The sequence below is a fragment of the Trachurus trachurus genome, assembly GCF_905171665.1.
Source record: "Trachurus trachurus genome assembly, chromosome: 22".
Lineage (NCBI taxonomy): Eukaryota > Metazoa > Chordata > Actinopteri > Carangiformes > Carangidae > Trachurus > Trachurus trachurus.
In genome coordinates, this window is record NC_139907.1 from 5,979,089 (window position 1) to 5,993,745 (window position 14,657).

The 14,657-nt window shown below is 43.8% G+C and overlaps 1 protein-coding gene across 3 annotated transcripts in view; it reads right to left on the minus strand.

The window, feature by feature from the left end:
• atrn (attractin) overlaps positions 1-14,657 on the minus strand; it is a 161,567-nt gene that overhangs the window by 91,486 nt on the left and 55,424 nt on the right. For all 3 annotated transcript variants that reach the window (XM_083998989.1, XM_083998990.1, XM_083998991.1), the window contains 7 exons: positions 12,939-13,060; positions 10,052-10,190; positions 9,722-9,903; positions 5,751-5,970; positions 4,091-4,276; positions 2,282-2,527; positions 997-1,134 (listed from right to left, as the gene is read on the minus strand). In XM_083998989.1, coding sequence (XP_083855115.1) covers positions 997-1,134; positions 2,282-2,527; positions 4,091-4,276; positions 5,751-5,970; positions 9,722-9,903; positions 10,052-10,190; positions 12,939-13,060 — 1,233 coding nt within the window. The remainder of the gene's footprint in view (positions 1-996; positions 1,135-2,281; positions 2,528-4,090; positions 4,277-5,750; positions 5,971-9,721; positions 9,904-10,051; positions 10,191-12,938; positions 13,061-14,657) is intronic.

Consider the following 14,657-nt stretch of genomic DNA (forward strand, 5'->3'; position numbering starts at 1 on the left):
GTTAAACCTCTTTTAGGCCGCGAAAAAAGGCCGTTTCTTTGGATCCATTCACAACAATGTATCTTGTAAATCTCTGGGCAGGGCTATGGGCTGGCGTTGCTAACGGGAGGACTGCAGAGAGTCTTCTACTGCAATTAAAGTACTTAGGGGCTATTTGTAGATCATACAACCCCACTTTAAAAAAAATGCTACTATCCCTTTAACCTCACTCTGATATGGGCATGTTTGCTGATTTAGAGCCAGTTCCATCACACCTGCTCTCACTGTTACCGTCTCTCATCCTTTCTATTGACGCTGTTGATTATTTCCAAACTGACGACGCCTCCCGGCATCGGCAGCTGCGAAATATGTCGAGATCTGTTCAACAATGGGCCCAAACAGCTGCCGGAGCAACAAACAGTAATTTATGTACATGTGTTGTCTTGATTATTCGTTCATTATCTGTTTTGGAGGTATGGATTTCATCTCAGCGCTCTCGCTCGCTGATAACGTCTGACCGATCAAACCGATGTCAAGAGGACGCCATGATTATCTCTGAGGTATTTCATGATGTTGAAACTCTCCTGAGGGCCCACCTTGATTTACAACCAGGAGGGAGAAAATATGTATAAACAATGAATGCATAACACTGACAAGATATGCAGAGAGACCAGTTTATTGATTGGCTGTCACTCATATAAGTAAATATACTGTATAATCCACAGGGACGCCAAAATTGCAGAGCCGAGTCTGGAGTATACTGGTGGTTAAATGAAGCTGTGGAAGCACTGGACGATTGATTTGTTGTCCGATTGACTGACTGTCAGTATTAGCTGCAGAGCCGAGTAAATCTTTAATATCCCAGGGGGAATGTTTTACTGTGCAGCCCCGGAATCGGGAAAACGGCCGACATAAAACCCGCACTGTAAAATACTGACAAGTTAAATGAAGCTGTGCGCTGTGACGACGACGATGCGGCCTGACCGCTGGATTTACGGGGCCCGGGCGGATACTCACGCTGGCAGCTGCCCCCGTTGGTCGGATCTCCGTAGAAGCCGGAAATGCAGCTCTCGCAGTGTCGGCCCGTCGTCAGGTCCTCGCACTTCTCGCACACGCTCTCGTTGATGCACTGACTGTGACCATTACACTGACAAGCTGCCGGGGAGTAAACAAAGCACAGGGACACACACACGCACACACACACACACGCACACAGGGAAACATGAATGTGTAAGAAGTTCATTTGGAAGAACAGAAAGTGATGTGGAGTCTGAGCCGAGCGCTGCTGCTGCACGAGAGGTCGAATCCTCTTCCTGTGGTTTTCACTTTGTTGAAACAATGATGTGCACAACTGAGATCTGCTGCAGCTGACTGGGAAGTTCATCATCTTAAATGATGATGAACGAGTAAAACGATCCTCATGTGACCAGATAATTTCAGATATTATACAGTAGTTAAAGACACAGGGAAATACTGTGCAGCATGTGTAGCTGTAGCTTGTGGCTCTGTCAGGAGGCTTAAAAATAAAGAAAAAAACGTATAATAATACAAATAATCATATTAACAAACACAGGTCTTGATATTTTTGGACTTTGCTGCTCGTTTTTGACCTTTGATCTAAGCCATTTAAATTCTGTCTTTGTGTGCACGTCCGTCTGCATGACTGAGGTTTAATATAAAGGTGCTTCAGAAGTTAAGTTGGGCTCCTGGCTGCAAGAGTCTGGTACAGGTTCAGCTCCAAAAACACAAAATGATCACATCTAATGTCTGATTATAGACTTAAAGGGATAGTTCATTTTGGCAAATTGGCCCATTGCCATAATTGCTATAGTCATAGCAGTAGGTTTATTACCCAAGTTGTGACCTGCACATTCACCACGCTATGAGATAATAACAGAACGTTAACCAGACAGAGTTGTTTTAGAGGTAAATTCATACAAAACCGCTGATGCACGCTCCCGTTGGGAGCAGTTTTCCCACAAGCAGTCTCTGCATTTGCCTCTAAAACAACTCTGTCTCGTAACGTTCCGAAACCAAGAAATCCCATGAGCCTCCGTAGCGTAGCTCTGAGCAGCTCGCGGCTCTGCTCCACCGTTCTAAAAACATCTTACACCGACAAATAAAGGTAACGAACCTACTGCTAACACTATAGGGATTATGGCAATGGCCAATGGCCAATTTGCCAAAATATTGAACTATCCCTTTAAACCTCCTTTAGGGCTGATTATACACTCATCTGTTCATTTGATTACTATTAACTGAATACAATTAACATGTCAGATATGTCAGATCTTCTCCTGACCTGGGCAGTGGATGAAGGACCAGTTGTATTTGGCCTCGCTGGGGCACATGCTGGCGTTGAGGGCCGGCTGGGGGCTGGCGGGCAGGCCGGGCAGGGTGGACGGGGCCGGGACCGACGTCTGGAAGGGCCCGCGGTACGAGCCCTCGATGCACTGGCCTTTGCCCGTGTTGCTGGGGTCGGTGCACCAGCCGCAGCCCGGCTGGTCCAGACACTGTCCACATGTTCTGTACCCAGAGCAGTTCTCCGCTGCAGCAAAACACACACACAGACACACACATCACGGATGAGTGATGGCTGAGCTTGTTAAGTAGAAAGTAAGATCAAGCTTTTCCATAAAGTTTGATTTAATAACTCCCACAACACCTTCATGGGGCTCAACAGTGAAATCAGCTCATTCCTGAGCAGCTGCTTCCCTCCATAGAAATTTGCCTATATTTTAATTCCAAACTCTCGGGCCCTCGGGGGCTTCGTCTGCCTATGGCTGTCAGCAACAATTTGTACTTAATTGACCTGTTCTCTTCTGCTCTGCACAAAAAAAAAAACAAAAAACAAGAACCAAACTATTATTAATCCCCATCTCATCTAGTGGAGGAGCCACGGTTTAATGTGCTCGGCTAAATGATGGTTAAAAAAACAAATATTTAAAGACGCTCTGCTCCAGGAAGCCACACTCATTTAAAACTCAGAGTTTTAGCCTCTTCTTAAGTCTGATGAAGATCGCTGCACATGCTCGAGTGGTCGAGTACTTTAACTGCAACTGGAGCGTTACGTGAGCCGACTTCAGATTTATGCTTTTACATTGAGGTTTCCCTCATTTTACAGATTGCAGCTCATGAATCCTGAGTGGGAGGGAGGCGGTCGTACCATGTATATGTGTGCATGGTCATGTCGCTGCAGCTCAATCAGAGGTTTAAGTAGCTCGAAGAAACGATTTCATGTGTCAGGCAAAAAGTGTTTGTTTAGTTTATGACAGAAACAACATTTTGTTTAAAATAAATAACAGAGGAAAGCACAGGGAGGTTCATGCACATTTCATAGTAATCTTTTATGTTTTATCAGTGGGTTATGACTCCAGAGATGGAGATGCTGCAAACATAAGACAAGGTCAATGTGGAGAATCTATTAGCAGTAAAAAGTTCTACTCGACTTTTATGTACTGTAAAATTCCTCAAAATCACTTTCTAATTTGGGATTAAATGAAGTTAACATTCATTCATTATTCAGACGTTACAGGGCACGTTGTCGTCCACATGTCATGTGTTTTCCTGGAGACTAATTTCACTTTGTGTCTGTGTTCAGTTGACCTGCTGCTGCACTGTTGTAGACATGAATTGTGATTAATAATTCATCCTGCAAACTTAAATTACTACCAAATTACTTGTTTCTTTTTTCCAAGAAACATCATCATCAGGTAATTATTGAGAAATTATGGCCCCATGAAATAAAGTGCAACCAGGAGTTCACGTGTTTTAGTTGGCAACAACTTAGAAATCATCTCGTCTCATGTACCAAGTTGATTTGTAATTGGCAGCGATGTTGTGAATTAAGTAGAAACATTACAAAAACAGAAAATCAACACCTGACACGTTATTTCTACTGACATGAGCCAAAACCAGTCCTGACAGCAGCGAACGTGCTGCCTCCATTAAAACTCTCCACAGGGACTTTGAATTATTTCTGTGTCCTACATACTGCAGAGTTATGAAAGAGTCTGAATGACATGATTATTATTATTATTAAACACATGAGCCAATACAGTGAATGAAACATTAGAATAAGTAGTAAAGTACGGCAGTGATGTAATCTTACGAGGACAGGTGTTCATGGTGTACCACTCCATGCACTGTCCGAAGGGGAAGGAGGCCACGTAGGCGTTGGAGTCGACGCACTGCTTCATGTTGCTGCACCACATGCACTCGGAGCTGCCGCTGGTGCACTCGCTGCAGGTGGTCCGCATGGCGCAGGGCGTCCGGCACTGCTTGGCGCTGTGGTTGGCTGAGGAAGAGAAGTTCCACAAGTTTAGTTTGACTTTTTTTTTAAAGCGTGGGCGTCTCAGGGCTGAAGAGAAAATCCTGGATAAAATAAATAAATGAAAAAGATGTCTACTTCCTGGTGGAGGTCAATGCGATTCAGCCCAGCAGAGCTTTTAATCTATTTGAAAACCCCATGTCGGCCTCCACCTGCCTTTTACTACATCTCTGCAATTTTACACTGTAAAATGCATATGAAATCATCTTCCATTGCTGATGGCTGTGTGGGTCGTACTCTGAGAGCAGCTGGTAGCAGTTACATCTGCAGTTAAAGCAGCGCCGCCGCGGTTTAGTGAGGCGATTCCTTAAATTTGAAGCGACCGGCGAGAGACGCATTAAAACTGAACAGCCACTGATGCAGCAGCAGCAGAGGCCGAAACGTCCTGAGGTTTTACTGCCCGGTGCGGGTCGAGATCCGAAGAGACCGGATTTCAAACGATGCAGGTCTTTAATGAGAAACTTCCAAACAAATCATGCTTCATTGATTGCTGTGTTTCCTGTTAAAAGTCGATTAAATTCCTCTTTATCTTAGACCGTGTGGTAGCAACAGCCACAAAGGACCAGCCTGAACATGGCCTGAGAAGCCAGGTGAGTATTTAAAGGAGACATGTTGTGCCCCTTTTCCACAAATAAAAATAGTTCCCAGGTGTCTTTAAGACATGTCTGTATTGAGCTTCGGTCAAAATACCCAAAGGATCAAACATTACAGCTCTTTTTATCGTCTTTTACCGTCTAAACAGCCCTGTTCAGAACGACTGGTTTCAGTGCCTGTCCCTTTAAAGCGGAACTATGTAGGATTTTTACCTTAATTAACCAGCTTCGGAGTAATTGTGATGGTTAAATAAATGACTTGTAACTTGTTACGGGGAGAACGGAGGCTCTATGCCTTCCACTTAGCGTCTCTTGGCCGAAAACCAACCTTGCACATGGCCGGGAGGAGGGTTAGCAGAACAGCGGAAAAGCGACCGCACTTGTGTAGTTCCCCTTTAAATGCAAAAGAGCCACTGCTAATAATAATAATAATAACCCCGCCCGCCCCCTTCACTGGTACCTGTACTCAAGGTTTGTATTATGCAAATTTTAAAAAAACAAACTAATGACATCATTGGATGACAAGTGAGGGAACTGCTTGTAAAACCACATGGATTTCAACCTAGGGAGCCTGAAAAAAATGTTTTTTTTTGTCAATTCTCACATTTTAGGGGCCAGAAGGCAAGACAAACATGCTAAAGAGCCTTCAAAAAGTTATATTTCCATAATATGTCCCCTTTAACATGACAATTTGTCAGAGATGAAGAACAGGGATCTAGTCAAGGGAACCAACTCTAGTCTCTAGAGCCAGGTCATTTACAACTTCACATGATCGGTGGTTGTGTATTTGGTTGAGTTTCCACGGATCAAACAGATATTTGCTGGTAGCTACGCATCAAACAACTCACCTGGCCGTTCGCACAAGCTGCCGTTGACCGGGTTGATGCAGGTCTGAGCCTTCAGGCCGCTGGATGCCGGCTCGGCCAGGTAGCCGCAGAAGCCGGCGTCGCTGGGCTCCCCGGGCAACCACTGCAGGGTGGTGTTGGTGAAGGGCGACATGTCCTCCCAGCACCAGTACGACACGTTGATCTTCCTGAGCCCCACCCAGGGAGTCACCATGGCCTTGTACTGGAAACACACACACACAAGGACAGAGTCAGAATGAGGCACGTTCACATTGTTACTCTGTCTTTTCAGATCCGTCTCTAAATCCTCTCAACTTTTTGATTATCAGAAAAGAAATAAAAGTGACGACACCTGTTGAAAATCACTGTCGACACATTTTAATAACCATCGTTTTTTTTCTCCTTTCTTTTGGTCAGAAATCACAGCGCTGCCTCGGCTGCAAACAACAACAACAGAAACAAGCCGGAGCGATCCTTCATCTGCGTTGACATAAATTTCAGTGGAGTGACCGCGCGGCCATAAAAAGCAGCTTTACCTCAATGGACTTGAGCGGCTCCGTTATCAATCCCATCTCTAATCAATGGCCGCGCTGTTGCAGCAGCAGTAGTAAACACACTGAGAGCTCGATCCCTCACCGACCTGACGGGAATTACTGTTCCATCAGCTCCGCTCGCATTTCTGGGATTAATTGATCCTGCGTGGAAAACGCTGGAACTGCTAAACAGCAGTGACAGTGTCAATATAAGACAGCAGGAGGACGTGAGGACGTGTTTCACAGTCTCTGTGTTTTATAGTTGGAGCAGACAGGTTGAGAACTGCTGTTATTCATATTCACAGCTGCTTTAATTCCTCTGCACACAGATTATCTGTAACTGGCCACAGCAACAGCAGAAATCTACACTGTGTTATTAGTGTAGATGGAAAATCCTCAACTCTAGCCTCATGTCATTTTTTTTTTAATTTACATATGTCATTTAGTGGCTGCAGGGCAACGTATAGGATCATAAGGTGAAATATTTTAGCATGGCTGGCCTGAGTGAGGGGTGCATGCAGACACCACAGCAGGCCTGCAGCTGTTGAGTTGACGCTTTGTTTTATTCAAGTGCAGAGCCGGTCGCTCTCACTGTGCTTTTGACACATTTAGGATTATGCAACACTCTTCAGTGAACTCAAGTGCAGACACACGCTAAAATATTTAGACAGATTTAGCTGTGATTAGACCAATAATGTGGTACCCCCTCAAAAAACAAAAAAAAACACACAACACAGTTTCCCTCAACAGCATAAAACTCTGAGACACTCATCTACAGTGTTTATTAATTCAGGGAATGTGATGGTGTGAGTCTTATTTTAGCTCCTAGAGGCATTTCAGGGCACTTAAAAAACAATAATATGGCTGCTGTTAAAAAAAATATTGTTATTATCCATTATTCTCCATACTTGTTTTGAATTACTGATCGATAATTTATCATTTAGTGCAAAAAATGCTGGAGAAAAGTGAGGATTGGCCTCAAAACGTCTCAAATTTGTACAATTCAAACAGTTCAAACCAAAACATATTTAGTCCTCAGTGAAATAAAAACAGAAAATATCACATGCTCTCCTCATTGGAGAAGTTTTAACAAGTGAACTGCTACTTTTATTTTAAAAAACTAGAATTATTGTTTGTCAAATCAAATTACAGGAAATAGAGTCCCTTCAAAGTTGAATAATAGCCACGTGTTTTTGTAAAATACTGTGATATCAGAATGAATCTGACTTTTTGGATAATAAAAATGAGAGCTTATATTTGAATGTGTGCCAAATTTAAAGAATTTCATTTCTTGCGATCGACTAATTGATTTATTGTCTACAACTTAACTTAAATCTAATCAGGTTTGCTGTTAAAGATGTACAGAAAATAAAATTGAATTTGAGCCCACTTTGGGTCATAAAATTAATGTGATAACTCATCTATCAGACGATGTAGGCCAAACTTTGTGCAAAATTCTATTTTTGAGTAAATCCGGGATGAAAGTGTGTATTTTTTTTTTCGCATTGGATAATGCAGGCGCACGGATTATACGTCAGCCTGTACACGATTCACCAGCCACTGATATTGGATCCGTCATCCGTCATTCAAACGTCTGAGACACGCACACACACACGGAGCTCGGGCTCGCCCCAAGCTTTGAATATCCCGCCCGCTCGATAACGACCAATCAAATTCGTTTTCCTTACTCGGGTAAACTCGTGTTGCAGCCGTTGCAGCTCGTGACAACTCGGCGCGACAAACAGGACAAACGGCCATTTCTGTACACCTTTAAAGTGAGTGTAAACGTAAAAATCCAGCTCCTGTGAACATTTCCTCTCCTTCACACAAAGTGCTGATATGAATTTAAACCAACGTCACAGTGTAGAGAGCTGACGGACTGAGAGCTCATTTTAGTCTCGTTTGACATTTCTATGCAGGTTTTGAAGCATGCACTGATATATTAGCTGACGCTGCACTTCCTGATTGTTTCACATTAAAAACAAACCGCTAAAGGCTTCAGGATCAAAGCTACAAGATAAATGGCTTCAAAGACGAGGCACATTCATCTGCACATTTGTTTTATGCTGCGTGTGTTATTTCCATGTGCAACTGTCAAAGCGTGACGGGTGACACATGTACACGTGCTCATCCTTCATGCAGATCTAACACTCGGAACGTGACCTGCGTCGCCTGATGGAGAAGCAGCGGCTCGAGATGCCTGCTGGATTGTTGGGATAGATTTCTCCGTGTCTGCTCTAATAGAGCGAGTAAGAGTCGTCTGAGCTGCGAGGAAACTATCTGCTAATGTGAGATTTGTTTCCCGCTCACTGGTCCAAGAGTTACGGACAGAGAAGAACCCGACCGGAGCTTCACCTTCAGATAAAAAGACACAACTCTTCAAAAGAGAGACGCCACCGCCGCCGCAAAGACGTTCAAGTTCAAAAACTTAAGGGATACAGTACACCAACATTTTTTTTCTTTTCGTGTCTTGCCTCACCCCCGAGTCCATGACCAGCAGATAGACACCATCCTTTTGACTGTGCGTGCAGTAACAAGGGAGATAGAGCCGTATCGCCCATAATTAGCTTAGCTCAAACTCTGGAAGTGCTAGTGTCTAGTGTTAGCCTGCCTCCACCTAAAGTCATCAGAGAAACTCTTCAGCAACTCTAAACGGAAACCGGCGGGCCGATCTTTGTCTCAGAGCTGACAGAAATCTCCGGTAAGGCATCTTGAGCGGTCAAATGCCGGTAACGGGACGAGATCGGTCAAAACGGAGGGTTCAAGCTAAGACGGTTTATTTTGGTCGAAGCTAGCTACATCGAGGGTAGGTTAGCTTCCTATTTCAAAGTAAAATCACAAATTCTATCGTCATGGTTTTCTGTATGTAAAGGGCAACGGGTGTTTTATTTTGTGAAAGTAACCGGAAGTGCGTTGGTCACAACGGCTAGCTTGAGTAGCGCTGAATTCGTCCGAACAAAATTGTAAACAGCTGGTATTTAGACAAATTAACAACACACTGCTGATCTAAACGGCTACTTTCTCGCCTAAAAATGTTTGAAATGTCGATAAAGTGATCATATATTTACAGAGTTTAGAGCTAAAATGAAATCAGCTTCTGACTGCTGATTTCAGCTCGGGTAGGAGGCAGGCTAACACTACCCATACACTTCCAGTGTTTGAGCTAAGCCAATTACGGGCGATACGGGCTCTATCTCCCTTGTTACTGCACGCACAGTCGAAAGGATGGTGTCTATCTGCTGGTCATGGACTCGGGAGTGAGGCAAGACACACAAAAAAAATTTGGCATATCCCTTTAATGCTCAGTTTTCTGCTCATAAAATGAAGAACAGTTGGTTGCTTCACGGCTAATGTGTCGCCTCTCATCACGACATCCTGATTCATTTAAAGTTCAAACTTCTGATCTGTGAGACCCGGGACTGAGACCCTCCTCCGTCTTACCGCCACGCTCATGATCTGCAGCTCCCTCAGGACAAAGTCCACCTTCTTCTGCGTGGTGAGCGAGGCCAGCACGGCGTTGTGGCTCCTGCAGGCCAGCTTGGCGTTGTCGTACGAGTCCTTGGCCGTGATGATCTTCAGACAGGAGTTGCCCACCAGGTGCCAGTTTTCACCACACACGTTTTCTGAAGCAGAGAGAACAAGACGAGGAGTCGGTAGAGTATCGAAATGACACCATCAGTTTCTTTTATTGATGATGCATCACTGAATCTTAATAATTAAATAAGAGAGAAGGTCTAAAATGACAACAACATGCTCATCATCCTCCATTACCTGGCAACGAGATGCACTCCTGGTTGCGAGGTTCCCACTGACAGTTCTGGTCCACGGCGCAGCTCTTGCAGCTGGTTTTCTTGTTGCACACGTACGAGGGGTTGTCTTTGGGGCAAACGTCGTACTCCCCGATCGCCCCCTGAGAGAGCAAAGCAGAAAACAACAGGCTTCAACTCTCGAGCCCCCAAAGTACCAGAATATTACATTTCATGCTCCATAAATGACTCCGATCTCTGAGAAGTGAACCTGGGTTTCATTATTTAATAACCAACACAGTGGAACTTCACGAGGAGGATGCAGGTCGTTGAGGGTTTAAGAGATGTTCAGTGAAAAAGACTGAAATTTATTTATTTTGTCCTCATGAAGCCACAGCTATTTGAAGAGAAAGACCTGTTATCACAAGTGTTAAAGTATTAGACTAGAAGAGCCAAACACACACCAGACTTCAGAGAGGAAAAACATAATTCACAGTAAATGATCTGAATCTGTCCCACAATTAACTGCAGGGTTTTGGTGTCGTCCTGCTGACAAACATATACGTCAGAGATGTTCACAAGTCTTTTTTTGCAAGTCCAAGTCAAGTCTCAAGTCTTTGGTCACGAGTCCAAGTCAAGTCTCAAGTCTTTGAGGGGTGAGACTTCATCAAGTCTCAAGTCTTTGGTCACGAGTCCAAGTCAAGTCTCAAGTCTCTAAAAAATAAAAGTCTCCTGTCTCTTCTGGTTGTAATGACCCTTTATCATCTGCTGCTACCCGGTCTACTAAAGATACTGCACAGTTATATCTAAGAGATTCAAAGCATTTACTGTGTTATTATCACTCCTTTATCTATACAGTATTGATTAGTTGTTTACCTATATGATCACTTTAAACAGGATATTGCAATGCAATATGAAGAAAACACACAATGAAAGCTTTCCTTTAAAGGAAACTGTATTCTGAGTCAAGAAATAATCAAGGCTGCTCTGCCCCTTTGCACTGGCCTTTTCTCTCTTTTTTTGCTTTGTTGAATTCAGAAAACCCAGATGAACAACATGGAAAATGATTTAGGCTGTTAATTATAGGTCATTAGATCTGGGTGGTACCTATAGCTCACATCTTTATGTGCAGCAAAACCTTTCTGGATCCGCATCGTTGTTATTATTTTTTTAATTAGCTCCGTCAACTCATGGGGGCGTGTCGACACGTACAGACTTCCATACGGGCCTTCAGTCATATTTCGCAGCAAAAACATAAATAAACAGGAGGATTTAGCCTACAATAGCCTGATATGTGCCCGTTATTCAGCAGCTAGTCCCCGTGAAGGAAAGTTTCACAACAAACGGGCGTTGTGCATGTAGGCTATGGACGGTGCCGCTATTAAAAAAAAAAAAAAAAAGCCAGTTCACAGTCACCTATCACTCACCCGCAGCTGACTGCGCTGCATGCTGCGCTGTCAGAGGAGCTCTGCTGCTCCTCTCTCTTTAGACACTGGTGTTTGGCTGCACTCTGTAGTTCAATATGAAGATCTAACCTCCATCTGAATAACGTTACCGGCCATGTGGCGCTGCTCCGCTAGTGTGTGTTAACGGCAAAAAAAAAAGAAAGAAAGATTGTCGGTCGTCCTGTCAGGAGGGAGACACGAGCCAAAAAAAATAAAGATTGTTCACGAGTCTCAAAACACGAGTCCGAGTCGAGTCTGAAGTCTTTAGGGCACGAGTCCAAGTCAAGTCTGAAGTCTCTGTGGGTGCGACTTAAGTGCGACTCGAGTTCGAGTCGCAAACTCGAGTCCCCATCTCTGATATACGTACAAGTGGAAACATGAACTTCTTTGCAGAGGTGATGACTGTCGTTAATAAAACAGACCCTCATTGTTCAGATGTTTTAGAATAAGTGCAGGTGAATGTGTTGGAGGACACGAGGACTGTTGTGTAATCATCATCACTATTCAAATGTCCTTATTTATAAAAGCGAAGGTTTGTGACAATGTTGTGCATCTTCTTCACACAAGGTTAGTGGAGATGCAGTTTGTTACCAAGTAGGTTTTCACATACGAGGAAGCAGAAGTAGACAGAAAGAAAGCAGCAGTCAGGCAGCGTTAAGACATTTTATGAATAAAATATCTTCAATAAAAAGAAATCACAAAATGATAAATATAACGACAGAGGAATGAGTGATAATTTATTACCGGTATATGAAATACAGGACTATGTATCATAAACTCTTTAATAGTAATTTGAGGAAGGGGTCAGGTTGGGGAGGAGTCATTATAGAAATATCACCTTTTGAAGGCTCTTTAACATATATTTGGGTGTTTGTCTTGCCTTCTGGCCCCCAAAATGTGAGAATTGAAAAAAAAAAAAAAGTAAAAGTAATTTTCAGGCTCCTGAGGTTGAAATCCATGTGGTTTTACGAGCTGTTCCCTCAGTTGTCATTCAATGATGTCATTAGTTTTCAAATTTTGCGTAATACCACCCCTACCTGTGAGTACTGGTAGAGGGGGCGGGGCCTGGGGAGCAGTGGCTCATTTGCATTTAAAGGGACAGGCACTGAAACCAGCCGTTCTGAACAGGGCTGGTTTGAGCAGATGAAAAGAGCTGTGATGTCTGATCCTTGGGGTATTTTGACCGAAGCATGTCTTTAAGACACCTGGGAACTATTTTAATTGGTGGAAAAGTGGCATAACATGTCTCCTTTAAAAAGCCCGTGAAATGAGGCTCCATGCACCGTAACACCAGACTCAACAGTACTGTGATGTGAAAACAGAGGGAGAGGTTGTAGAGAAATGTTTTCATAAACTACACTGAGGATGTGAGGATATTAATGATGTCCTGTCAGCAGAGTGGAGCGGGCAGGGATAGCGAGGTTAGCGAGGTTAGCACAGTTAGCAGAGTTAGCAGCAGCTTCTCACCGAGGCCGAGGTGCAGTTGCTCCCCACAGACACACACTGGCTGGAGCACCACTGGCAGCCGTTGGTGTTGGCCGTGCAGCTGTAGCAGTCCGTGTACTGGTCGCACCTCTCGTTGTCGACATCTGCAGAGTTTGGAGAGACGTGCAACGTGTAATTACTTTCACAAATCCACAGTTTAGCAGCAACAAAGACAGAGATGATCATTAGTTTAAAGCAGATATCAGTGGAATGTTTTTGTTAATATAAGTCCTAAATAGTCCTATTTTCCGTCAGCAATCACTTACATGAAGTATTTCAGCCTAAACACGAGTCTCTCCGTCACTCTGCTCTGCTGTAACCCGAGGAGAAAATTTTCCTTGTGGGATACAAGTGTTATCCAATGAGGAGAGAGAACGGCATGAAGGGCTGTGTGTGCAGCCAAGGGATGCGCGTGAATGTGGTGACGTAGCACGAGGACCAATTGATGCCTGACAAGGGCGGGGGCTGCTAACTCATGGTGCGTTCAAAGAAACTCGTACTTTGTGTTTTTCCTTCCTGTGAAGTCATACCAGTTCGATCTGGTACGAGTTCACGGGTCGGAAGTTACGAGTGGCCGTTATAGGGAACTTTCACAGACAACAGGATGGTAAAAACACGAGCTACGGGTTACCTGGAACGCTACCAAGTCGTAGTTGTGACTTGAAGCTGTAACTTACGGTTTCAAAAGCCTGCCTTGAACGCAGCATTAGCCGAAACGGCCGTGAAGCTGATATCTGCTTTAATCAGACTGTGCAGAGTCCAGATGTAAAATGAGTGCACTCAAACAATGAGGGGATGATCCAAAAAACTAATTTCTTTCCAATTCACAACCACTTATGAAACTTATTCTTCACTGTTTTGCTTCAAAATAAATACATAAGTAATATTTATATCTCTGCTGCTGGACAATGTGAAGCTAACTGCTGAATGTTAATCTGCTGTTCTGAATGTCACAATATCTCATTGAGAATTTGAATTTCTGGCCCTGAAATAAAAGTGCAGCTAATTTATTCAAATCTTTGTTTCCTTCACAACAGTTTTAAGTCTTTCTAATTCTGCCAGATCAGTCCACACTTCCTGGACACAAGGTTTCTTCTGGGGGTGTGTGTGGGGGTTTGGGGGCCTCACTGGTATTAAATGTGCCTGAAAGATATTCCAGGGCGCTGTTTCCATCTGGCAGCGAGTCTGTAGACGCCGGCACAGAGAAAATGAGCTGGTGAGACGACGGGCAGCGCCGGGCGAAATGAGGATTTTTTGTTTCTTTTTTTCCTGACATGACAAATAAGAAAACAGCAAACAGAAGAGAATTCTCTGCAGGAAGCAGAGAGACCTGGCTGAACTGTCCCTGATGATTACCTCCTCCTGTCCTGTCCTGTCCAACACACACACACACACACACACACAAAGGGCAGTAGAACAGGACTGGGACACACTGTTATGAAATGTATTTGTAGGACACAATAACAATACATGAGGGACACACTCACACACACAGAGGCTACAAGTAGAAAATCTTCACATTTAAGGAGCTGGTACTAGAAAACATTATTTCTTAATAAAGCAGCTTCGCATCTATCAAAACTGTTGATGAAGCAGAGAAACCACAGCCTCCAGATCATTTCTCCTCATCTCATCCCACAAAAACCTCACTTGTCCTGGAGACTGAGATTTTTCCTTGAGATGTTTTTTTTTTCTTTCGTT